Here is a 27358-nt window from a genome sequence, read left to right on the forward strand (position 1 = left end):
CTGCAGAATGCCAGCTTTCTCTTTGAGGCACAACAGTTAAAAATTACTTGTTCAATGACATTCAAAAATATTAACTATTATTTCTAAATAACCATTCTATTTTTATTTATTTTTGTAATGAAAGTGGTTTACATATATGCTTCAAAAGAAAGGAAGTTCAAAACTAAATATTTTTGATGAACTTTATATCCTTCATATGAAAAGAGGAATGATACTTAAAGAGGAATCCAACTAGCTATCTTAAAAGTTTTTACTGAAAGAATTTCAGTTCCTATCATGGGTAGATGGAGACTGATAAAGTTAATTTTAAATCCTTACTAAAATAAAGCATAATTAATGGATCTAAATAAAAAAACAAAAAAGTTACTTTTTAAAAGACTAAACAATATTTTCTAATAAATATCTGTAACAAAATATAGTTGAAGGATTTATTTTTATTGAGTGTCACAGATCTTTTAAATTGTAATACAGTTTAATTTTGGAGTGAACCTTATACAAAAAATCCCCTCTTGAATACATTACAGTATTTCAGGTCAGGGAATAACAGAAGAAAACAAAAACTGTAATGGAAATGAAGGTCATTTGAAAGTGTCATATTAGTGAAGCTGGAATAATTTTTAACTCTGTTCATATACTGAGGATACAAAAATAACATTTTAAATTCCTTGCCATGTCACACATGAAAAATGAGACAAATAACACATGGTGTTGGTAAGGTAGTAAAATCTATTTATGAAAACAATACCTGTTTTCCCATTACTCCAGCAAAATATCAAAATTTTCATCCTATTTAGTTCACCATATTAAAAGGGTACAAAATACCCCCTAAAGAAAACATACCGGCATTATTATATATATCATTTACAAAAGTCATAATTTATTACAAAGGTTAAAATATTCTTACCTAACAGTGTTTACCACAAGTTATTTACAAATTAAATTTATATAACAATGCTTTTTTTAAAGAATTACTGCTTGAGTAAAAATTAAAGACTAAAGACACACTTAACATCCAGTGAACATATCATGCTCAACTTAAACTGTATTTTCTAGAATCTGAAAATAAAATTCTCAGTTATTAATAATAATAAAAAAAAACATATGACTAAAACATTTCTATTACTGATGCATAAAGTAAAAATTAAACACTGAAACAACAGATAATGATCATAAAATCAATGGCCAATATATTCTGACTAATAATCGTTTTCCCTTTTAATGTTTATATATCTCTAATTTATAATGGTATTATGTTGGTCCCAGTCCTTAAAAATAAAAAAATAAAAAGTAAAAGAGGATGTATAATTACTAGATACTGTGAAAGTGGGGAGAAAGGTGGAGAGGATTCTACAATCATATGAGGATTGAAAATTAAAAAATACCTTCGGGGTGAATACAATTCGACTTCTCAGACAATGCCAATGGAAATTGGTCATTTGAAACAGTAAAAAAATAAAAATCTATTTGCAAAACTAATTCCTTGATGCAGCTTGAATAAATATCTATGGAACAAAATTTCATCTGAATGCAGAGCTTGTATTCCCACCTGTTGTGATGATATAAGGGGAAAAAAAATTATATATATATATTGTGTGTGTGTGTGTGTGTCAGTAAAGAAACTATATAAAAACACTGTTGAGCACTTTGAAGAATTCATGCAAACTGATAAATCCTTGAAGTTAAATTATAATCATCGAAAAATTGGCCAATGTTCAAGCTCTACTCCTGTAACTAAACTTAAGTCAGTTTTTCAAGGAAAACATTAGTTGTGGAATACATGGAAAGGATTTTATGATCATCCTGTAATATTATATTAAGGAAAGATTAAATTAAATGCATGTGGGGAGTTAAATAAAAAGAATGCTTCTTGACAATAATATACACTAAAGGGACACAACGGAAAGCTGCATTGCAAATATGAAGTCAATATTAAAAAATCTAATGAATGTATATAAAACTATTCGTGTACATAAAAACAAGAGAACATGAAAGCAGTGGTCTGAAAGAGAAGATATATATGGAATGTTAGAGAACCATTGCATGTTTACAAATTTAGGCTATACACAGTTTTTTATACAAAGGCTATACTCTTGTTTCTGAGTATATATACCATATCAGCAATTGTATTCAAATTTTTAAAAATATAATTTTGACATATTAAGAGATGAAAATTTAAACCTACACATAATAATAATCTTATCACCTGAAAGATATCAAATGATGGCACTAATACATTATGTTGTTTAAATGAAGGAACAGCAGAGTCCACACGGTTAGCCTAGTGGCTTTGCAACCATATGACTGGGGATGGAGTGTCCCAGGTTCGATTCCCGTTGAAGATGTGAGGAATTTGAGGATCTTCCTCAGCCATAGCCAAGTTAGCCGGTCGTGGGCGTAGACAGCAGGGTTTTTTCCACCAGTTTATCTGGCGTTTTTCATCCCGCAAGCAAGCAAATCGGCCCCATGAACATACGCTACTGCAGCCAAAAAATATATCCCCCCAGCTGCAGGTCAGTTGGGAGTGGTACTAACAAGAAGTCGCATCTAAGTAACATGCAGACCCTGCATAGAAAGCGGGAATAACGCGTAGTGAAAGAAGAAATGAAGGAACAGCCAAAACTATGCATGATTTCCTATTCATAATAGTGACATACCTACACTAAATGTCCCTTGTCCATGTACACACAAACCTGAGATTTGAAATCAACTGTACATTTGTGAGAATGTATAGGGTATTCCAAAAGCTACTTTTAATATTTAGACAACTTTGAAAAACAAAATTATTGGCATGATGAAAAAGAGTGCTGAACCAATTAAAAAAAATATTCACATAATAGTGAATAGTCTCAATATAAATCTACTAGACAGAGCAATTAGGCAGTAGCTAATAGTCATGTTTAATTTTAATAAAGATTAAAGTTTCACCAGTGCAATCAATATCAACATTGGAATCCAACAAATCTGACTGACTATTATGCCTATAGGTAATAGTAACATGTTAGAAGTCATATTTTGGATGATTTTATATATTTAAAACTGGATTCTGTATGATCTCTATTGTATTGCAATAATTCACAATCCAGTAGCCAATTAACTAGGACTTTCTCAACTGTATGATCAAGACTGGTAATTAACTTAAGGAATTTACAACGCATAAAACGGATATTAATTAAAGGACATACCATATTTGTATGTTCCTAAAGATTGCAACGTGACATTGCAGAGAAATATTGAAGGTATTCATTAAAGTTTCCTTTAATTAATATCCGTTTTATGCGTTGTAAATTCCTTAAGCCAATTACCAGTTAAGTATGACCAACGTATAAGCCTTGCTACATGTATCATCAAGACATTTTAGGGACTTTGATATTTCAAGAAAAATGAAAGAAACATCTCCAATCAACAGTCAGGATAAATCAGTCATGTTCATCATTGCTAAAAAACATCTTTAGTTGCAATGTTATGTCAAAAAGGGGATGTGGTGTATTTTCACAACCAACTTTATTTTTTGGAAATAAAAATGACCTTAGTTCGGTATTCCTAGAAGACTACAGATGATGCTGAAAATATAGTCTGAAACAGAATAATCTTGCATGCATGCATGCATGCATATATTAAATCCAAGATATTCATTTTATAACATAAGTTGCTGTGACCATGATTAGCACCAAAGTCATACAAGACTTATAATTACTTGTGTTTAATCAGCAAGATGATTCTAGAAATACCATTGTGGACAGGAATTTAAAAACAATATTCACAATTAAGTGTGTAGAAATTATTTTTTAAAATTCCAAAATATAAAAATATTTACATATGAATGATTAAAGAATAGGAATATCAATGGCAAATAATTATCATTCCCCTGGTGTAAAGTCCACTATAACTGCATTCATCATTTTCAAATGTTTGATTTATTCCTGGTAAAATTTTTCCTGATTATTAATTACTGAAAACATTACAAAAATCACTTCACAAATTACTGCTGAGAAGTTTCAATCTCAGGAAGTGATGGAATAAACAAGGGCTGACTTTGTCCATAACAATTCTGTTTGAAAGCACTTTGGGAACTATGTTATTAGTACCTGCAAATCAAGCATTTATAACTCTTAGTGAATAGTAATACTCCAAATATTGGAAATTTTCATAACATAACTCCCAAAATGTTACACATAGTGATAACATATATGATCATCACCACCTTGACAAGGTTACTCTAGTCCTGAATTACATGTAGCATTTCACGATGCAATCTATTGAGTAAGTTCATGGTACTTTTGTATTCATTAGCTTGAAATATGACTTTGGTCCAACACCCTATTTCAGTATATAATAAAACTAAGTGACTTTGGAAATACCCAGTGTATGATTGTGATATGATGTGTGGAAAATTAAACAGTACACTACAAAAGTTAAACTTTTTCAGTCAGTAAAAAGCATATATAATATATCTATATACAGAACTTCATACAGAATCCATAATTTTACATAAAAAAAAATCAAAAATACATTAAATTAATAAGACGCAAGACAAAACATTCATAGTTTTTTATTGGGTTCCTTAAAACAATTCTGCGAAGTCCTTTTTTTTTTTTTTTTTTTTTTTTTCCAGACCGCTGTTTTGATGAAGATAAACATCATTAAAAGGAGAAATGATCACAGGTATAACTAGTTTCATGCACCAAGAAAAATCAGAACTGCTATTCTGCTTATGAACAAAGTGCATACATAAAAATCCTTACACTTTCCACTTTCTTCCCCTTTGACTGCAGTAGAAATGAAAACTGTTACTTGCTCTCTGTACAGAGTTTGGCATTGTAATAAATTTCTTGTTCAACAAAATATGTTGAGTTCCACTATAAGTATGGTGTTGCACTTGTGGAACGAGTGAGATGACAAATACTGCTGCACTGCAGTCAGCCCTTTTGCCAATAATTCAAAGGACATAATTGTGGCACACACACGGTTTATCATTCAGTATATTCCCACCAGTCTTTTTCATAACCTTCATGGACATGTTCAAGAAGAACCTTACGCCTACTTTCACAGTACCTATTAGAAAAAAAAAACAAAGCTATATCAACATAGCCACAAAAAAAAAAAAAAAAAAAAACACTGTGTGTGTCTCCCATCCATGTTTAGCAACATATTATGGGTTGAACAACTTCACAAGATTTAAGAATAAAATCACACATTCAGAATAATATATTATAATATAATATAAAATCTAATATATTTTAAACCATATTCCTAAAGGAAACAAATAGTTTAAGGTGCTTTCAAAAGTGATCAATGGCTGACAGTTGTATACTATGAAGGAAATTCTATAAAGTCTGTATATTTAATTTTTTTGATTAGTGCTTTTAAAAAAAGGTTACACTACGGTTATCTTTAGAGGTCATCTAGAAACTCAGTATACTTACAGCAGCAATAAGTTACTGAGCACAACATAACATATTAACAAGCTTTTTAGATTAATGGAGCAATCTACTTAACCTACTTTTGGCTACAATTTATGCATAATTATTATACAGACATTTCCATGGAGTCCAAAGACTCATTGTGGGAGACCCAATCTATCCACACAATCTATCATACCTCTCCTTGAACCCATTAACAGACAAAATACTCACAACCGATTCTAGCAAGCCATTCCACTCATTCACAACTCTCCAAGCAAAAATCTAGATCTCACATCCCCTACTAACCACACTTTTACTCAACTTCCAGGGATGACTCTTTGTTCTGGTTTCCTTTAAGCCAAATGCTGAAACATTTTCCTGCATCTATCCTATAAAATCCTGTAAGCACCTTAAATGTTTCTATCATATTTCCTCTTTTTCTCCTATCAACCAACATCTGCAATCTACACAACCTCAATCTATCCTCATAGGGACATTCCACAGGTTGCTTACCATCTTGGTCACCTGCCTCTGAATCCACTCCACTTCCTCCAAGAAACCCAAAGGACCAGACTTGAGCATAGTAATCCAGATGTGAGCGTATCAAGGCCTTATAAAGAGGAATAACAACTTCCTTATCTCTAGTTGTTAATGTGTTCTTCAATAGCCGACTAATCTCATGGCTAACTTAGTAGCAATATGTCCTCTCAACTTTAACTCTCTGTCTACCACCACCCCTAAATCTCTAGCTTCATTTATTTCCTGAAGTACAGCAACAATGTGATACATGGCTTGTAATCTATTTATCTCAAAATGCATAACTTTACATTTCTCCACATTAAACTAACACCCATTATCTTTTGCCCACACTGACAGCCTCTTTAGATCATTCTGCAAGCTCTTCACATAGCTTTGATAACTATTACTCTATCTAATTTCATCATCAGCAAACAACTGAATATTTGCTTTATGGTTATTTCCTATATCATTTATGTACAAATTAAACAGCAATGGTCCCAGCACTGAAACTTATGGCACACCACTAGTCACCTGTTTTTGCCTCGATTCTGCCCCTCCATATACCACTTTTTTTTATATCTGTCCAGCAGCCACCCTCCTATCCATTTAACCAGTGTCATATCCATCCCCATTTGGTCTAATTTCTGTAACAGAATTCCATGTGGATTCTGTCAATCCCGTTGCAAAATCCAGCAGAATCATCATGTAGCCATTTCCTTTATCTAACTCTGCTGTTTATTTTTTTATTTAATTATTTTTATTTATTTTTTATTTTATTTTATTAAACATGATATCAAAATTGGAGATGTTAATGTCAGCTCTTTGCTTTATGCAGACGATGTTATACTTCTAAATAAATCTGCTACAAGTCTGCAAGATTCTCTGACTAAATTGAATAGCTGTTGTAATAGATATGGTAGGTCAGCAATAAAAAGACAAAGACAATGAAAATAGGCAGAATCATTGAAAATGTCAACTGTGTTGTGAATGGAGAACCTGTGGAACAAGTAAAACATTTCAGCTATTTAGGCACGATTTTTACTGAAGATGGTAAATTAAATATAGAAATAGACAACAGAATCAGCAAAGCTGGTATGGTAGGAAATCAATTGAATAAATTCATATGGAATAAGAGAGAAATTAGTCGGAACACTAAATTAGCTGTATACAAGACAGTGTTCAAACCAGTTTTAACTTATGGATCTGAGAGCTGGGTCAGAAGTAAAACACTTGAGCAAAGCCTAGAGACCACAGATATGAGAGTCCTGAGAAAGATTATAGGCGTGAACAGATGGCATCAATGGCAATATCATATTAAAAATGAGGATATTAGGAAAGAACTTGACATTGTCAGCATCCAGGAATGTGTTAGCAGAGCTAATCTCAGGTGGTATGGTCACTTAAACAGAATGGGCGAGGAAAGATTAGCAAAACAAGTGTTCTCTGCCAGGTTGGCAGCAAAACGACCCAGAGGAAGACCAAGATATAGGTGGATTGATACGGTACAAAGTGCTTTAGACGATAGAAATATAAGATCTGATAATGTTGGAGTCTTGACAAGTAACAGACTGATTTGGAGGAAAATTGTAGATAGGAAATTAATAATGATGTAATTTTTTTCATGTAGTACTATCATATCCTGTACACCCCTTGAGGGTAGATGGCAGGAATTTGATGATGAACTCTGCTGTTATGCTATTATAAGATGGCATGTTATAAGATGCAACAAATGCCATGTTGCCTCTCATGCAGTATCATATTTTTATCTACCCATTCTTGAATTCTCTTTTTGACTAATTTTCCTAGTACTTTTACCACCACAACTGAGATACTGATTAGTCTATAATTTGCTACTGCAGTCTTAGAACCTCCCTTATGCAAGGGAATTATTTTTCCCTCTTTCCACTTCCTTTGAACTCTACCAGAGCTGGGACTTAAAATAAAGAGCCTAGTCAAAGGCATTGTCAGTTCCCTTGCACATTCTCCAAATTCCACCATCCACCTCTGTTCCCACATTAGTGTTTGTCACAGGTTAAAGCAGTAACATCATTAGGATGATACACCCTTGCAAAATGGTCACTCAGTAATTCAACTATTTTATCTACTTCTGTCTCCTTGCGACCATCATCATTCATTAAGGTTAATCTTCCATAGTCATTCTTCCTCTTACTTGCCACATAAGAAAAGAACTCTTTGGGATTTCCTTTGGCCTGCTTGGCTAGATTTTTCTCATAATCTGATTTTGCCTTCTTTGTCATGCTTGTCACCTTTCTCTTTATATATATACCCTCCTTGCACTGCTCTTATCCTTCAAATCCTGAATACATGATCAAGACAAATCACTTCAAATATACTAAGAACAGCTCACTATATACATTTCCTTTAATCTTTCACCAGAAGATATTAGAAGAACCTTTTAATAGTTTGGATACCAACACAAATCTTCTGGTCCTAATGGATATCTCAATCATTGTATCCCAAATTAATGCTCTTATAAAGATTCATCTTTACCATCTTTCATGCTCATCTAGAACCCACCTTAAGCCTGAAATAAGCTTATATTCAGCACATTCCAAAAAAAGTCAGCCATCAAACTATCTTCTCATTATTCTCACCTCTCCTGATAATAGCTCTCTCTCTCTCTCTCGACAATTAACTGACAACTACCAATATGGATTATGCTACTTTCAGTTCACAGATCTTCAAGCAAACACGATCCATATGGTACCATCTGGTTTGCTAGGAGATGATATTTTAGCTAACACAATCTCCTCATAAACACGTCCTGCAGAATGGTTTGAAGAAACTCCTATAATCATTTTTAACATTTCCAGAGCATTTGATCATGTCCAAAAACAAGCCCTTATTATTAACTAGAAGTGAAACTGGTTTGTAAGTTTCATCTCTGGTATTAACTATGTTCATGATCTCCTCCCTTTGCATCTTCCAAAAAATAAATCCAGAGGAAGCAGGTAACCCGCAGGGAATTTGTACTTAGGCTACTGCTGTCTAATTTGTACATTAATAATATACTGTGGGCAAAGGATAATGGTTGCAGTTTAAAATGGCAAAGTGCAAGATTATGTACTTTAGGATGAAAAGAAAGCTGTGTACCACTTGATGACATTAGACTACAGGAAATTATGAATTAAAGATCTGGGAGTGATAGTGGAGAGGGAGTTGAAGCTCTTAGGGCATATTGCAAAATTGGACAAAATAGTTCACAGAATCATTTGGATGTTGAACACACATCTGATCATCTGAGTTTCTTAGGGATGAGGAAGTGATAGAAAAGATCCATAGGTAAGCAACCAAAATGGTGACAGGTTTGTGGAATAATACTTACAGAAAATTATTAAGTTATGTGGGTTACAAAAATTGAAAGATGGGCAGAAAAGATGGCATATAAGAGAAACATATAAATTACTGGAGGGGGGGAAGGGAAGTTATATGACTGATGCAGAAGAAATTATTGAAAATATGACAAGGGAGAGAGAAAAAGGGGTCACTACTGGAAATTGTGTAAGATTGTGATTGTGTAATTTATGACTACAGCCAAATGTAGACATAAATTTACTGCCAGCATACTAAGAAATTATATTACATTAAAAATGTGTTAGAAATTTCATGCAAATTAAACTGTGATACATTTTTTGGCAAGAGTTACAAATTTCCAAAGGATGTAGTTAAGGAATTAATGTACAGTGCTTACAGTAAACTATGCAGGGAGACATTTCAGCATGAAATATGTCCCCCCCCCCCATACTGGAATGTGGCTCTCATAACATTGTACCATGCTTAGCACCACGTGATTCAGGAGTTCTTGAGGCAAACTGGCCCACTCCTCCTCCAGAGCAAGGATAAGGCCTTGTTTGTTTTCTGGAGAGGAATTTTGAGCAGCAATGCATCTGGGGAGCATGCTGGCCACTCAATTCAATTAATATCTTCAGTCTCAAGAAGTATCCCCAATGGTTGTGTATAATGTGCTGTGCACTGTCATCCATAAAAATGAATTCTTCACCTACGGCACCACAGAACAATCAAGCATGCCATTGAAGAACTTCGCTGCAATATTGTTCACCAGTCACAGTCCCTCTTTCCAGCTTGTACAGTGCATCCATTAAGCATAATGCTTCCCCACACTATGACCCCAGCACTGCCATGTCTATCCCTTACAAGAATATTCTTGCAATGATAAGCAGTACAATTTTCATGTCAGATTAAGTGTTGTCTAGAATAGGAGAAAAATCTAAAACAACTCATCTGTAAAGAATACATTAGCCCATGTCTTGTCCAATTTTTTATGGATACAACACCACTGAAAATGTGCTCAACAATGAGCTGTGGATAAAGGGATGCAGCTACAGGCCTTTTGGTGTATAGGCCTACTTGTCACAGGCGTCTTGCCACAGTTTGTTTGAGATATCTGTGTACCTGTGCTTGAATGGAGCCAATTTGCAAGCTGAAGTGGTGCATCGAATGTTTCTCTGCTATAATCAAAAACCTGTCTTTGTGCTCCATGGTAGAATGAGGACAACCTCTTAGCAAATGTCTGGAACACATTCCATTGGTCTAAAACACTGCCCAGAGCCTCAATACAAAATGTTATATGAGATTTCAAACTCTGGCAATATCAGTAATTCTGCAGCCTTCTTCAAGCTTTCCAATAATTCTTCCCCACATAAAATCATCTAGATGATGTCTCTGAGACATTATCTAACCATCAAGTTTGCAACTTTATTCCTTCACAAAAAAGAGCTATCTTCAAACACAATTTGCTTAGCATAATCTTTTGCCTTTCATCCTGTTAAGTGCTATCATGTGAGGCCTTTGTGCATTATTCAAAAATTTGAATGTGCACCCGCTTTCTACTCAAAATCGTCAGTTATACAAATTGCCACAAGCTGATTTGTCTGAATTTGCAGTTGTAACCTTCAGAAATAGTTTGTCCTTAGGTTTTGGACACCAGTATATAATTATAATAAAAGTATAATTTTGTAAGAGCAAGGACCATGAGGAAGGACTAGATTGCTAAAGGCATTTGCAAGTTCTTTGCCAATGAATGCCTTAGGGGAGAATTGTGGCAGGTATTGTGTTAGGAATAGTTAGTGTGGAGCATCTGTGATTGGAATAGAAATTGAACTCCATGGATGACTGTACAATACTATTACTAATAATAATAACAGTAAATAACAATTACTGCAACCATACTCCAGAGATATTTTTCTATTTTGTTACTTCCCTATCCTATGAGTATTTTTATGATCACTGGTCTGCTGAACTAGGCATATTCATTTCTATTTGTTTTAAGTTTTTAACAATTACAAGCAGTGGTCTTGTAATTGTTCAAGTCAACTGAACTGAATATCTATATTCAGTTCAGTTGATCAAAAAATATATTGCTTTCTTATTTCTTCTTATTGTTTTGTGGCAACTTTTTACACAGGTTTTTGCAATCTCTCATGTGCATGATTGATTTTTTTTTTAAAAAAAGTAAATAAATACGGTAGTTAATTGGTGCATAAATCATAAATAATGAATGGAAGAACCTAACAGAGTTCAATTTGGCACCAAATACTGTTCACCCACTGTTATGTTGAACTGCATGCCATGCCTTTAGAGACAACTGCACAAAGCAATTAAGTTGACAATATCCTTGCTGATTAATTCATAATAATGTATTCAAAAAAAAAAAAAAAATCTATGAAAAGTGTACATATCTAAAACAAAATCCTTAGCTGACCTGCTGAATCCAGAATTGGATTCAGCAGTTCAGTATACAACAGATCACTTAAATTAATTAATGCTTTTTTTGTTACAAAAAAATAATGCCGACAATGTGAGCATAGGTCAAAGTATGACATTATAATGAATAAATTTTAAAACAACACAGTAGAAAATGATTTGCCTCTGAATGCACCCCTCCCCCCCCACACACACACGAAATCATTGTCAACATTTGAAACACTGGTAAAAGATTATAACATTTTTTTCCCAAATGATTACATAACTACCTCACTTTATATTAGTCTTCAGCTGATACATATTTTTGGATAAAATTACATACACTAATAACCATCAGGATGGGTTTAGAGATTAGTAAATATGATACACTCCAACCATGGATACATTACCCTCTTATGCATAAGGGCCTCAATATGAGGACATTAAAATGAAGTACTCAGATGATGACATCATTTTTAACATATACAGGGCACAAATTTAGCAAAATTAATGAATTCATGGTAATACTGTGGGATTAAATTGTACTGTATCATTATAATTTTTTTATAAATGAATATAAAAATTTCACGAGAGGGTTAACAGGCTAGCTTACAAAAAAATACAGGAAAAAGTAAGAATTTTTTTAAGGAAAAAAAAATACTGAATTTTTTTTTCTAAACTTATTATTCTAAACTGTTTCTGAAACTTAATATTATTTACTAGTTAAAAAAGAATTCTCAGCTATGTTATGTAACATTAAAACTACAATTCTTGGAAGTGCTGAGAAATGAGACACGACCTTTCTTCCCTATTCTTTTATACTGTGTTTTTTGTTTCCGAGTTAGTGAATTAAATTTCTAACATGTCTTTTATTATTTGCTTTTAAGATTAGGTAGTGAACTTGATGATTAAGAGATGCATGTATCTCAGTATCCTTCGCATTCTCATAGCTTCTGTTTATGTGAGGCTTAAAATAACAAACAGTGATGATTGAGCAAAATACAATAATGGGTAAAGCATAGCAGTAGCGAAATCTGTTTGGTATGTGTTGAAGGAAGAATTTAGCATGTTCACTTTGTGTGTCTGTGTGTGTGAGTGAGTGAGTGAAGTATTTCAAATTGTGCAGCAATTTTCATCATCAAATTCCTGACATGCCACCTGAGATTAGTCCTGTTTCCACATTCTTGAATGCAAACAATGTCAAGTTCTTTCCTAATATCATCATTTTTAATGAAATTGCCAGTGATGCCATTTGTTCACCCCTTTAAAATCGTTTGAACACTGTCTTGAATGCAGCTAATTTAGTGTTTTGACTAATTTCTCTCTTATTCCATATAAATTTATTTAGTTAACTTCCTAACATCTACCTTTGCTAATTCTGTTGTCTATTTCCATATTTAATTTGTCATCTTCACTAAAAATTGTGCCTAGGTAACTGAAATGTTTTACTTGTGCTATAGGGTTTCCATTTTCAGGATGCAATTGATATTTTCACTGTCTTTTTCTTTTTATGACTGATTTTCATATCAAATTTATTACGAAAGTTATTCAATTTAGTCAGTAAATCTTGCAGACTTGTAATGGATCTATTTAGGAGTATAAAATCATCTGCATAAAAACAGTTGAGATTAACATATCCAATTTTGATATTAGGTTTAATACCACTTAATAAAGCGACCCATGTAAATGACGAATAACAGAAGGGATTATGTATATCCTTGTCTAACACCCAATTTAACATCAGACCATTTTCCTGTACCTCTTTCAATTCTAACTGCTCACAATTCAAATAAAGACTAAGTATTATTTGATATAATGTCTCGCTGACGGGGTGCTTAAGGGTCAAAGCGGTATAACTGAGAGGAGACCTCCACATAGCCTTTAAGGGAATGCGGAGAACCGACCAGGGCTTCTGACCTAATGTCCAAACCTCACCTTCTCGTGGTGCAGCCTGTTGGGTATCTACTTTGATACTGAACGAACGAGGATGGGCTGGCAATTTGGGATTTAGCCAACCAAATTGTATTCTTATTGGTTAAACCAAAATAAAAAATGATGGTACAACATGACAAAATTTCATGCCAGCTGGGGCATCGCCCGATTAAACAAGGCCCCCGTTGTTTTCGCCAGGGAACCAGGGCGAACAGCGAAAAGTCAGCTACTGGAACAAATCTGAAAACAAACCCCAACTTAACATCACCAGAGTTAAAGATCGGTACTATCAACGTAAGAAGCCTGAATGGCAAAGAAATGGAGCTAGCTGAGGAATTAGATAAGTACCAGATTGACATAATAGGGGTGACTGAAACAAAAAAGACCAAAACTGGTGAGATCTTTCTGAGCAATAAATACAAAATGTTATATTCAGGTAATTACAATCAAGGAAAAGAAGGAGTAGCCATAGTATTCAACACAAAATACGAGGCTAATCTTCTTGAATGGCAGTCAGTCTCAAGTAGAGTAATGTGGGCAAATATGAGAATGGGGAACTGGACAATGAGACTTATTTGTGCCTATGGTCCCACAGAAGGTTCTACTAAGGTAGAAGTGGAGTAATTTTTTGACGCATTAGAAAAAGCAACTGACACAATGAAAAAGGAAAAGTTAGTCCTTGTTGGGGATCTAAATAGTAGAGTAGGAAATAACTGTGAGACATACAAAAATATTTTGGGAAAATTTGGAGAAAAGAGCAAAGCTAATAATAATAGCATATATCTGTTGGATTTCTGCTCAGGATATGGACTGGTTATTACTAACACCATGTTCCAACATAAAAATGTGCACAAATTCACATGGAGAGAAGAGGCTAGGAATAAGAAAAGTCTCATTGACTATGTTATTGTTGATAGTGATGTTTTCTCCCTGGTGCAGGACACCAGAGTGTACAGAGGATTTGAAATTGGAAGTGATCACTATTTGGTCTTAAGCAGAATAAAAGTTGAGCAGCTCTCAGATGTGAACTGTAGACTAAAATACAGAAAGATTATTGAAAAGAAAATGAAAGAGTTTGAGAACAGGAATCAAACCTTGGAGATTCAGTGGCAAACTCTGAAGATAACATTGATTAATTCTGTCAGAGAGGCATGTGGTGAGGTTGTGTGCAAGGATAGAAAAATCAGAACTCCCTGGTGGACACAGGAAGTTAAAGAGGCAGTGAAGGAAAAGAAGAAAGCATATCAAAAGTTCCTAGCAAATAAGTCAGCTTTTACTCTTACAGAATACAGAGACAAATGTAAGAAAGCTAAACAGTGTGTAAAACTAGCTAAACAAACGTCATGGGAAGACTTTGGCAAGAATATAGAAAATAAATATAAAGAAGGTGGCAAAATATTCTGGAGGTTGTTGAAGAAGCTTAGGAAATGAGGAAAGAGTGCTGTAAAAGGAGTTAGAGATGATAAAGGTGACATGAAAACAGCAGAAAAAGATATCCTTGAAGTATGGAGTAATTACTTTGAAAAACTGCTAAATGAAACAAGCAGTGATGACAGCACAGTGATAAAAAAACATTGACCAGGTATGCAGTCAGGAATACATATCCATACTTGAAGTAGAAAAAGCCATCAAAGGCTTGAAATGTGGAAAGGCAGCAGGAGTAGATGATATTCGACCAGAAATGCTGAAGTATATTGGTATAAAAGTCTTACAGTGGCTGCACTGCATAGTTCAGAAAGCCTGGACAGAGGGACGAATTCCCGATGATTGGAGTAGAGCTCTCATAGTACCCATATATAAAAAGGGAAATAAAACTGAATGTGAGAATTACAGAGGTATTTCCCTACTGAGTGTTCCTGGCAAGATCTATGCAAGTATACTTGAGAAACGGTTGAGAAGAATTGTGGAAGAAAAACTTGGTGAAGAACAAGCTGGATTCAGGCCAAATAGAGGCTGTCAGGATCAGATCTTCACTTTACGACAAATAGTCGAGAAAGCATGGGAATATAACAAAGATCTGTATTTAAGTTTTGTCGATTTGGAAAAGGCATATGACGAGGTGCCAAGAAAGAAGCTATTCAATACACTACAGTTATATGGTGTCAATGGGGCATTATCTCAAGCAATACTTAGTCTTTATTTGAGTTGTAAGTCAGCAGTTAGAATTGAAGGAAGTACAGGAAGATGGTTTAATGTTAAATCTGGTGTGAGACAAGGATGTACATTATCCCCTCTGTTATTCATTATCTATATGGATCACATTATGAAGGAAAGTGGTATTAAACCTGATATGAAAATTGGAGATGTTAATGTCAGCTCTTTGCTTTATGCAGATGATGTTATACTTCTAAATAAATCCGCTACAAGTCTGCAAGATTCTCTGATTAAATTGAATAGCTGTTGTAATAGATATGGTATGAAGGTCAGCAATAAAAAGACAAAGACAATGAAAATAGGCAGAATCAATGAAAATGTCAACTGTGTTGTGAATGGAGAACCTGTGGAACAAGTAAAACATTTCAGCTACTTAGGCATGATTTTTACTGAAGATGGTAAACTAAATATAGAAATAGACAACAGAATCAGCAAAGCTGGTATGGTGGGAAATCAATTGAATAAATTCATATGGAATAAGAGAGAAATTAGTCGGAACACTAAATTAGCTGTATACAAGACAGTGTTCAAACCAGTTTTAACTTATGGATCTGAGAGCTGGGTCAGAAGTAAAACACTCGACCAAAGACTAGAGACCGCAGATATGAGAGTCCTGAGAAAGATTAGAGGCGTGAACAGATGGCATCAATGGCAATATCATATTAAAAACGAGGATATTAGGAAAGAACTTGACATTGTCAGCATCCAGGAATGCGTTAGCAGAGCTAATCTCAGGTGGTATGGTCACTTAAATAGAATGGGAGAGGAAAGATTAGCAAAACAAGTGTTCTCTGTTAGGTTGGCAGCAAAACGACCCAGAGGAAGACCAAGATATAGGTGGATTGATACGGTACAAAGTGCCTTAGACGATAGAAATATAAGATCTGATAATGTTGGAGTCTTGACAAGTAACAGACTGATTTGGAGGAAAATTGCAAATAGGAAGTTAGTGATGATGTAATTTTTTCATGTAGTACTGTCATATCCTGTACACCCCTTGAGGGTACATGGCAGGAATTTGATGATGATGTCTCACTGACACCACATAACTAACATTTTGAATAGCTTTCCTCTTGGCACCTTGTCACATACCTTTTCCAGATCTACAAAACTTAAATACAGATCCTTGTTATATTCCCATGCTTTCTGAACTATTTGTCGTAAAGTGAAAATCTGATTCTGACAACCTCTATTTGGCCTAAATCCAGATTTTCTTCACCAAGCTTTCCTTCCACAATCCTTCTTAGCTGTTTCTCAAGTATACTTGCATAAATCTTACGAGGAACCCTCAAGAGGGAAATACCTCTAATTCTCATATTCCGTTTTATTTCCCTTTTTACAGATTGCACTATGAGAGCTCTACTCCAGTTATCCAGAATTTGATCCTCTAACCAGGCCTTCTGAATTATGCAATGCAATCACTGTAAAACTTTTATACCTCCATACTGAAGTATTTCTGGTTGAATATCATTCTACTCCAGCTGCCTTTCCACATTTCAGGTTTTCAATGGATTTTTTCTATGTCAAGTATTGATATGTATTCCTGATTCCATGCTTGCTGAGCGTTTTCTACCACAATGTTGTCACTGCTTGTATATCGTTCAAAATAATTATTCCATATATATATATATATATATCTCAAAGAAATCTATCTCATTTTAATGTCATCTTTAGCATCTGATTCCTTTCATAGTACTCTTTCTTCCATTTCTGTCTTTTCAATAGCCTGCAGAATATTTTAACACAATCTTGATATTTATTTTCTATGTTCTTACCCAAGTCTTCCCATGATTTTTGTTTAGCTGGTTTTACACACTGCTTCACTTTTTTACATTTGTCTCTGTATTCTCTAAGAGCACAAGCTGACTTCTTTCTATATACTTTCTTCTTTTTCTTCACTGCATCTTTAACTTACTGGGTCCAGTAAGAGAGTTCTGATTTTTCTATCCTTGCAGACAACCTTACCACATGCCTCTTTGGCTGAATCAATGTTTTCTTTAATATTTTTGCCACTGAATCTCCAAGGTTTGGTTTCTGTTTTCAAACACGTTCATGTTTTCTTGAATAATATTTGTGTATTTTAGTCTACAGTTCACATCTGAAAGCTGCTCAACTTCAATTCTTTTTAGAACTTTCTTACATACTCTTCTTTTCAATATGAAATTCAATTTTATCCTGCTCAAGACTAAATGGCGATCACTTCCAATTTCAAATCCTCTGTACACTCTGGTATTCTGCACCAGGGAGAAAACATCACTATCAACAATAACATAGTTAATGAGACTTTTCTTATTTCTTGCCTCTTCTCTCCGTGTAAATTTGTGCATTTTTATGTTGGACATTGTGGTAGTAATAACTAATCCATGTCCCGAACAGAAATCTGACAGGTACTTACCATTATTATTAGTTTTGCTCTTTTCTCTAAATTTTTCCAAAACATTTCTGTATGTCTGGTAATCATTTTCTACTCTACTGTTTAGATCACCAACAAGGACCAACTTTTCCTTTTTCATTGCGTTAACTGCTTTCTCTAATACCCCCCAAAAATTCCTTTACTTCTTTCTTAGTAGAACCTTCTTTGGGGACCACAGGCACAAATAAGTCTCACTCTCCAGTTCCCCATTCTATATGCCCACATCACTCTACTTAATACTGTCAACCATTCAAGATTGTCCTCATATTTAGTGTTGAATACTATAGCTACTTTTCCTGGACTGTCATTGACTGAACATAACATTTTGTATTTGTTGCTTAGAAAGATCTCACCTGTTTTGGTCTTCTTTGTTTCAGTCACATCTATTATGACTATCTGGACTTATCTAATTCTTCTGAAAGTTCCATTTCTTCTTCAATGAGATTTCTTGTGTTGATAGTACCAATCTTGAACTCTGTTGATGTTGTGTTGGGGATGTGTTCCAGGATTTGCCCCAGCAGCTGACTTTTCACTGTTTGCCCTGGTTCCCTATGGTTAAGTGAATAAGAATACAATTTGGATGACTAAAACCCAAACTGTCAGCCTGTCCTCGTTCATTCAGTATCTGGTATTCAGTATTAAATACCTAATGGGATGAGAAGGTGAGATTAGACATTAGGTCACAAGCCCTGGTTGGTTCTTTGCATTCCCTAACAGGATAAGTGGAGGTCTCCTCACAGCTTTGACCCTTTCTTACTATTCTTATCTGTATATTGAGTGCTGATTCTAAATTGATTTGATAATCTATAGGCAGAAGTAGTATGTGATGTGTCTTGATCTGAAAGATATATCTAAACTGGAATAAGAACAACTGTTTTCTAGAGGACCTGTGTTAATGCAGATGAAATCTAGTAAATATCTTGCTCAGGAAATGTATATTCTAGATTTCATCTGAATTAAGATTTTACTGAAATGGTAAAAACACTTAGGGGACAGAGAACAGCTTTCCTTCCTCCAATAGTTGTGATCTTTGGTACTAAGGACTGATCAGAATTGGCAGCATCATTATAAATACTGTGAATAGTAGAATAGTATTTTACTTATTATTAGACTATAATAAAGGGTAACTTTTACCAAGATAAGCACAAATGAAATTCAGACTTACTTGCTCAATGTAAATGTATATATTTATTATTAATAAGTAACTATTCTCATTTACAAAAAGACATTATTTAACAGCATAATTATTTTTAATCATTTTAAAATATTTTAAATGATTAAAATAATTTTAATCATTAAATTAAATAATAGTCAAGAAAAGCCACTGTCTACTCAAAGTAAACACACAACTCATGAAACTTAGATTATTTCATCCCTTAGATTCATACTGTAGCATAGTAGAGTATATACCAAGGTGTAATGTGATAATCAGTATTGAATTTTGCTGGAAAAAGCAAAATATGTTTAATAATGTAAATAAATATATAAATTTAACGTAAAAAAGCAACATAAGTAGTACAGAATTTGTGAAGCAGTAATACCAAATTAGAATTTTATCAAAATTTCATTGTATTTTACACAAACAATACAGTGAAACAAAGATGCATGTGCATAATGTAAATAGCAGATATGAATAATAAAGTTTTTGACTTGAAAAACTAGACATATACATATATATATTAATCTGTATTAAACCAAAACTAAACCTACATTAAAATCTGGAAGGAAAAATATTCAACCAACCTATATTTGTCCTGAACTTTTTGCTTTATATCTAATAGATTTTCTTGGGTTATATCTCTTTCTAGATATTCTGATAGCTTTTCTGTTGCACTTTCAAGATCACGTTGATTATCCTACAAAGACAAAATAACAAAATCATACACTCTGACTCGATATAAATTATTTTAAAAGTAAATTTATACAAATAAGATACTTGTCTGTTGATATTGTGAAACTATACAATCATCATCTTTTACAGGCATGTAAGTTCAAATAATATTATAATAGCCAAAGACAATTAAGAATTCATTTATTTTTTTATTACAATCTCACTGACAAACTGAAAACAGTACGGCAATATTGTGAGTAGACTTAGGGTTAGATATCCAGCTCTAGTGGCTAAACATGGTATTTTTTCAAAATTCAGCTAGCCAATAAGCAGGGTGATATGGTAATAGGAGATGAAACTCATCTACTACCTGTAAACTTTCATAAGCATTCATTCCACAGTGGAATTTGAACTTACACCTATAGCTGCAAAGCAGACTATCCATTCAGGTCAACATTATTAGCCCCTCATCACCAATTTCCTGATATGTACCCTCAAGGGTAATACAGGCTTCTATGACAGTACTACATGATTAAGTTTAGATTATTTCTAATCTCCTGTCAACAATTTTCCTGCAAATGAGTCTACAACTTGTTAGCATTTCGGTACTGGATGTTCTATGTAACATTTCAGTCTTCTAAGGCAGTGCTTCCCAAACTTCTGGATGTCAGGGCCACCTTTGCAAAAATTGAAATATTTCACGGCCCCCCTCAAAAAAAAATCGTAATAGAGAGATATATTATTATAATATTTATTGTATTTATATTCAATACAAAACATACACAGTGAATATTGCAAAAATCAAATGGATATATTACATTTTTTGCCTCTTACCGTTTGGTCCTGAAGACGATGCGGGCTGTTCTGGTTAAATATGAAATACTGTCCTTTTTTTTGAGTCTGTTTCTGCTTCTTCTGATTGTTCGTGGGATTTTTTTTTAATTTTTTTTTTTTTTATCAGCCACTTATCCATCTCAGGGTTAAATTTTTTAACGTAGAATAGATCAAATAATATCACCACTTACCGATACTGGCACACCACAGACTGATAACATGAAATTAGTGAATATTACCTGAATAAGGGAATCCCCGGACCAGGAACATTTTTCTCTTTTGTGACTTTTCTCCCTTTACGGTAATTAAGCCTAACGCGAAACAGACAGCAAAGGCAGGTTATTAAAACGTGCATATGATTGGTGCAGTATTAACAAAAGATCACGCAATCGAAAGATAAAAGCATAGCTGACAATTGAGTTGAAATGCTAACTCTCTTCAACCGAATTCCATATGTGAAACTGCCATAACATTCATTATATGTGTATTACTTAGTTTTAACACTTTTACGAATTTTAACACGTTCGGTTGAATTTTATTGCTGCCTTGGGAAATCGAACTCTCACACATCTAATTAATAACAATAGTTTTTAGTTAGATACTGTGTTTGCCCATGCAACATATGGTTTTGTTTCTGTCTATATATTCAGCATAGTTTCTGTATGAGGGGACATATGATTCATTAATTAGTGTGTTTTTATCCGAGTTGTCTCTAATTGCACTATTTGTTGAGAAATATATTACACAGCCTCCTCATACCTTATTCACTAGCATATTAAAAGTACTTGTTTTTATTGCCTCTGCAGTATAGTGGCTGTTAGGGAGGGCATGTTGTTTACCACTGCAAGCAAGTTACTATCTCCCCACATGAACTTGTTTAAGCTTTTTTTCATGTGTGAAGTATATGCGAAACTTTTATTGGTAACAGAAAACTAGCTCGGATGACAGTGATAATATAAAACGAGTTTTGATATGTATATAAAGTCAATATCAACAGTCCCTGATTACGAACGCGTGATGAAAGGAACAGGAAATGGAGCTTCCCTGGAGAGCATTCGAAGTAAATACAATTAACCACTTAAATTTAGGGGATATTAAATCCCACATAGTTTTAAAACCGAATAAGAAACTCAAAGATTGGAATCAGAGAGTTTCTTGCCGAATATAGTAAACTATAAAGTATCGGCGATACTAGCGTTAGCCAATGCAAGTGATCCTAGTACATAGTACGTTATTGGGCAACTCGTTGCAAAGGTGGAGGAAGAAGTTCAGATCGCTATTCTTAGGTATTTTCCATAATGTAAAAACACATTTCCTAGGAAATGTATGCTGTTATTACATTATGGAGGGAGGTCACTACCCAGACCGGTTTCAGCCTTTTTTGAGGCTTCATCAGTGAGTAGCTAGACCTGATACCAAAGTGTATAGCGAAAAGAACTTATGTACTCTGCGAACGAGTTTTCCAAACAGGTGCAACCATTAAGTTACTTAAGTATAAAGAGCTAATAAGCTTCATTTCGGCAATGAAAACATTACTTAAATTTAGGGGATATTAAATCCCACATAGTTTTAAAACCGAATAAGAAACTCAAAGATTGGAATCTTTGAGCTTTATAGTTTACTATATTCGGCAAGAAACTCTCTGATTCCAATCTTTGAGTTTCTTATTCGGTTTTAAAACTATGTGGGATTTAATATCCCCTTAATTTAAGTAATGTTTTCATTGCCGAAATGAAGCTTATTAGCTCTTTATACTTAAGTAACAATTAACCACTGCTTTGAAATGAAACATATCAATAAGCAATATTAGCTCTTTATACTTAAGTAACAATTAACCACTGCTTTGAAATGAAACATATCAATAAGCAATATTTACTAATATTCATTAAGCGCTGAAATACGCAGGAAGCAAAGTTTGTGAACCAACACCAATGTGTGAATTTTTCCATTAAAATATAAAAAATAACAAAAAGAAATAATAAATAATAAAAGTTAAATACGTTTCTTTTAAAATAAAAAAAATCTACTTAGTCTTAAAACATCTTAAATTTGTTTTCATTATTTCACGGCCCCCCTCAACAAAACCTAAGGCCCACAAGGGGGCCGCGACCCACAGTTTGGGAAGCGCTGTTCTAAGGCACTCCTCACTGAATCAATCCACGTAGATCTTTATCTTAATCTGCATCTTTTTCCTGCCATCTTGGCATCAAATACTTGTTGCAAAATCTGTGTAAGGTCGGGAGAATGCAGTGGCCATGCTACAGGCACCCCTTCTATCAATCCATCTAGCTGGAAAATGGGTGTTGAGGTACAACCATGCATCTGTCGGGTAATGAGGTGCTCCATCTTGCTGGAAATGTAAGCGTCTGTCATGGTCATCATAGTCTAATTGTGGTATTAGGTACCCTTGTAGTCCAGTTACACATCACCAGTATCAGTCGACTCCAAAAAAAAGAAGGGTCCTACTTTCTTCTTGCTTATGGCACGAAAAACATTAGCCTTTGGGATGCCATGAATATGTCTATGATGGCATGTGGATTTTCACTTCCTCAAATTCTGCAGTTGTGTTTACTTGCCCACTTATGTGAAAAGCGCACTCATCACTGAAAACATTTGTGTCCAAAAATGGTTTCATTTTGTTCTATCCTACTGATCATTTCCATACAGAAATCATAACAATCTTCTATCTTCTTTCTTCAAATGTTGCATGGGGTAAATTTGTAGATCCTTAAATGTAGACACTGTTGTAAAACACGTTATACAGTCACATGTGGAATTCCAATTTGACGAGACATCTGTCTGGTTGAATTTCCAGGGCTTCTCTGAAAACTTTTCTGAACTACTTCAACAGCTGCATTGGCAGCATGCAGCCTTCCCCATCGACCTTGGATGAGGCACGAAACAGCCTGTTTCCAAAAAAATTCTTGTCAGCTCATTCGCCTACTAGGAGGTTGTTTACCAGATTGCATGCATAAATTCCTCTGAACTTGTGTTGCAGACTTCATTTTCACAAACCAAAACACACAACATGCTCACCCTGCACCATCGAAACTTGCCATTTTCAAATGGAGTGACATATCATGCCATCTAATGTTATCCTTGGGTAATAAGGTTACATGACCAAAAATTCATTTTTCACTACATTATGACACTTGCTCAGCTTTTGTATGTCTTCTGAGTTATTCTCTGGTCTCCTGCAAAGTTGTATACAAGCTTTTGAAACATCCTGTGTATATATACATAGTACAGGAGGAAAGTGGAAGAATGAAAAGAGTAACACCTGGGAGGTTCCCTTCCACTACAAATAGATACCCCACATGGAAGGAATATTTATAAGAACAAAGAAAAATACTTATAAGCATATTTAATTCCACATATATTTTTTATATTTTCTTACAATAAAAAATTATCAATATTTAGCTAAACTTATTTTTCAGCATATGTGTAAAAAAAAATATCTGATGGCCTAAAAAAAAAAAGTTGCATTTCTAAAGTCCATGTATATTATAAAATTTAAAATACATAGCACCTGCTTATTTTGATCCTAGTTACAAAATCCTTGTTGACTAGTGTAATTTATTATGATAATAAAAAATCTAAAAACATTTGTATCACCTTTGTAATAATGAAACCATTTTTATATTCATTATGTGCACATTTCTAACCAAATTACACCAATAAAATAAGTTTTAACACTGAAATATCTAAAGCTAATATAATACAGTTGGTTTTCTCAATATGTTCTTGGGTAGGAGTCAGTATTGTCATGTTCTGAAACTTACTTCTCTTTATCCATCCTTATATATACTTTTTTTGTAGCATTTTCTTGTTTTGACAAAGGACAAACACTATTTCTGAAGATTACAACCACAAATTTAGCTAAATCAGCTTGTAGATTTGTATAACTGACAATTTCAAGTAGAAAGCAGGTACACATTCAAATTTTTGAATAATGCACAAAGGTCTCACACGATAGCACTCAACAGGGCAAAAGGCTGTGCTACATGAATTGTGTTTGAAAGAAACTTTTTTCATGAAGGAATAAAGTTGCAAACTTTTCCATACATTTGCTAAAAGATCTCTCTCACTCTACCATGGAACATGAAGACAGATTATTTCTGAAGATTACAACCACAAATTTAGCTAAATCAGCTTGTAGCAATTTGTATAACTGACAATTTCAAGTAGAAAGCAGGTACACATTCAAATTTTTGAATAATGCACAAAGGTCTCACATGATAGCACTCAACAGGGCAAAAGGCTTGTGTTTGAAAGAAACTTTTTTCATGAAGGAATAAAGTTGCAAACTTTTCCATACATTTGCTAAAAGATCTCCCTCACTCTACCATGGAACATGAAAACAGATTTTTGGTTATAACAGCAAAATGTAATCAACACACTATGGCAAGTCAGTGTGATATTTTATGTTGGCTGCACCTTTGTAATATTTTAATATTCTATGATCAATATTCTTTCATCAACATTATATTGCTATCAACCACGCCTTTTATTCCTTTTACACGTGCACTTTAGCCTAACTTATTTCTTCTACTTAAGCTAATTAAAACTATAATCCACTTAATACAGACCTCTCTATTAATCCTTTATAATCATCTTAATGTCCGGACTGCTAGTGAATGACCTTTGTTATTAGTCTATCCACGATAAACAGGGTACCAACTCTCAAACTATGCAATTTAGAAAAATTTATTTCTTTAACAACTGTGCCATTCTAAATTATATGTATAGCTTGAGAATTTAAGTATGGAACATATGTAAGATCATATTTAACATACACTTTCCTTTATAGCTAGTCGTAGCAATTCTTAATTAGACAGGCAAGATTTTTTTTTTTTTTTGAGACAGTGCATTGGCAAATAGATCAGGCAAGATAGTTACACAAACAAAACATTTTATTTTAACCTAGTAAAATAGTACAATGCACAAATAAATGGGAGAAATTATCTCTCTGAGCCATTTTACATGCACAATAAGCAAAATATACAACTGAACATTACACACACAATACTTAGTTATCTAAATTGAACATGTAGCTGCTTCTTATGTTAAACTTAGCTAAACATCGTTCAATACATACATAGGTTAACATTCGTCTTCCCTTTCATTACTGAAACTTATTAACTAATTACTAACAATTTCCTGTAAGCACACATACAAATCACAGTTGTAAGCCTTTAAGACATAAGTAAAGTAGTGCTTACTTACATCTACTTTTATAAACACAGCTCAATCAACTTGGACAAACCTCGGCTAGTTTAGCTTGACATTGCATCTTCTTCCTGGGTACTGGCTGTTGTACCCAGGAAGAAGTTCTGTCAGGAAACTGGAACAGAACTGCCAAAGTCACCGCAATTTCTAACGGATAACACCACACTCTTGTATCATGTCCTTACATCCACAGGAAATACATCGAAATTACGGCCTCTCCTCTTCCCCCTGGGTCACGTACCTGGAACCAAAATCTGGAGACAAAAAAAACCGAGAGCATCGAGCTGAGAGCTGTTTTATATTGTCGCTAATCCTTTGTTCTTCTGATGTAGTTTCCAGGATTACCCGCGAGCACGATGTCACTTCGGCTCCCTTCCTTCTTGGGGGCATATTTCTATATTCGCATGACCTTGCGAACTTTTGTTCTTACTTCGTCATTGCTATAATCCAGGTTGATCTCTTTCTTTCTGTTTTACATATACTTCAATATACATTAAATTATGCATTTTAACAGTAGAGGTAAAATGCATAATTTTATTATGCATTTTACCTCTATATTCATTTTAATTCATTTTAATTTCTAATTTCTATATGTTCAGAAACCTCTGTAAAATCTATCTAGGAAATTTTATAAAAAATTTATCGTGAGAAATTTTACATCAGCTTGCAAGTTGGGACCATTCAAGCACAGGTACGCAGATACTCAACAAACTGTGATGAGATGTTTGCAATAAGTACGCCTATATGCTCAAAGGCCTGTAGTCTGCATCCCTTTATCCACAGCTCATCATAGAGCATGTTTTCAGTGATATTGCACCCGTAAAAATGAGACAAGACACCAATGGGCTGTACTCTTTACAGATAAGAGTCATTTTAGTCTTTCCTCCAATTCTATACAACACTTGATCTGGCATGCAAGTGGCACTTACCATCACAAGAATGTTCTTGAAAGGGATAGATACGGTGGTGCTGAGGTCATGGTGTGTGTGTTTGTGGGGGGGGGGGGGAGCATTATGCTTAATAGATGCACTGTACCAGTGCTGGGAAAAGAGACTATAACTGGTGAATAATATTTCAATGAAGCTCTTTAACGGCATGTTTGATTGTTCCATAGCGCTGTAGGCAAAGAATTAATTTTTATGCATGACAATACACAACACATTGTACACAAGCATTGGAGATACTTCTGGAGACAAAAGATATTAATCAAATCGAGTGACCAGCATGTCCCACAGACCTCAACCACATAGAATACATTTGGGATACAACAGGGAGATGCATTGCTGCTTGAAATTCCTCTCCATAAAATAATCAAGGCCT

The 27358-nt window shown here is 34.1% G+C and overlaps 1 protein-coding gene across 1 annotated transcript in view; it reads right to left on the bottom strand.

Moving 5' to 3' along the window:
- Positions 1-437: 437 nt before the first annotated feature.
- Positions 438-27358, bottom strand: part of LOC150092972 (E3 ubiquitin-protein ligase arih1-like) — a 222666-nt gene continuing 195745 nt past the window's right edge. The window contains exons 13-14 of the mRNA XM_090414057.1: positions 19888-20000; positions 438-5052 (exon numbers count right to left, since the gene is read on the bottom strand). Of these exons, the coding sequence (XP_090270183.1) occupies positions 4971-5052; positions 19888-20000 (195 nt within the window). The 3' untranslated portion in view covers positions 438-4970. The remainder of the gene's footprint in view (positions 5053-19887; positions 20001-27358) is intronic.

This window comes from Typopeltis vanoorti, chromosome 24, assembly GCF_054136105.1.
Source record: "Typopeltis vanoorti isolate ZY-2024b chromosome 24, IOZ_Tvanoo_1.0, whole genome shotgun sequence".
Classification (NCBI taxonomy): domain Eukaryota; kingdom Metazoa; phylum Arthropoda; class Arachnida; order Uropygi; family Thelyphonidae; genus Typopeltis; species Typopeltis vanoorti.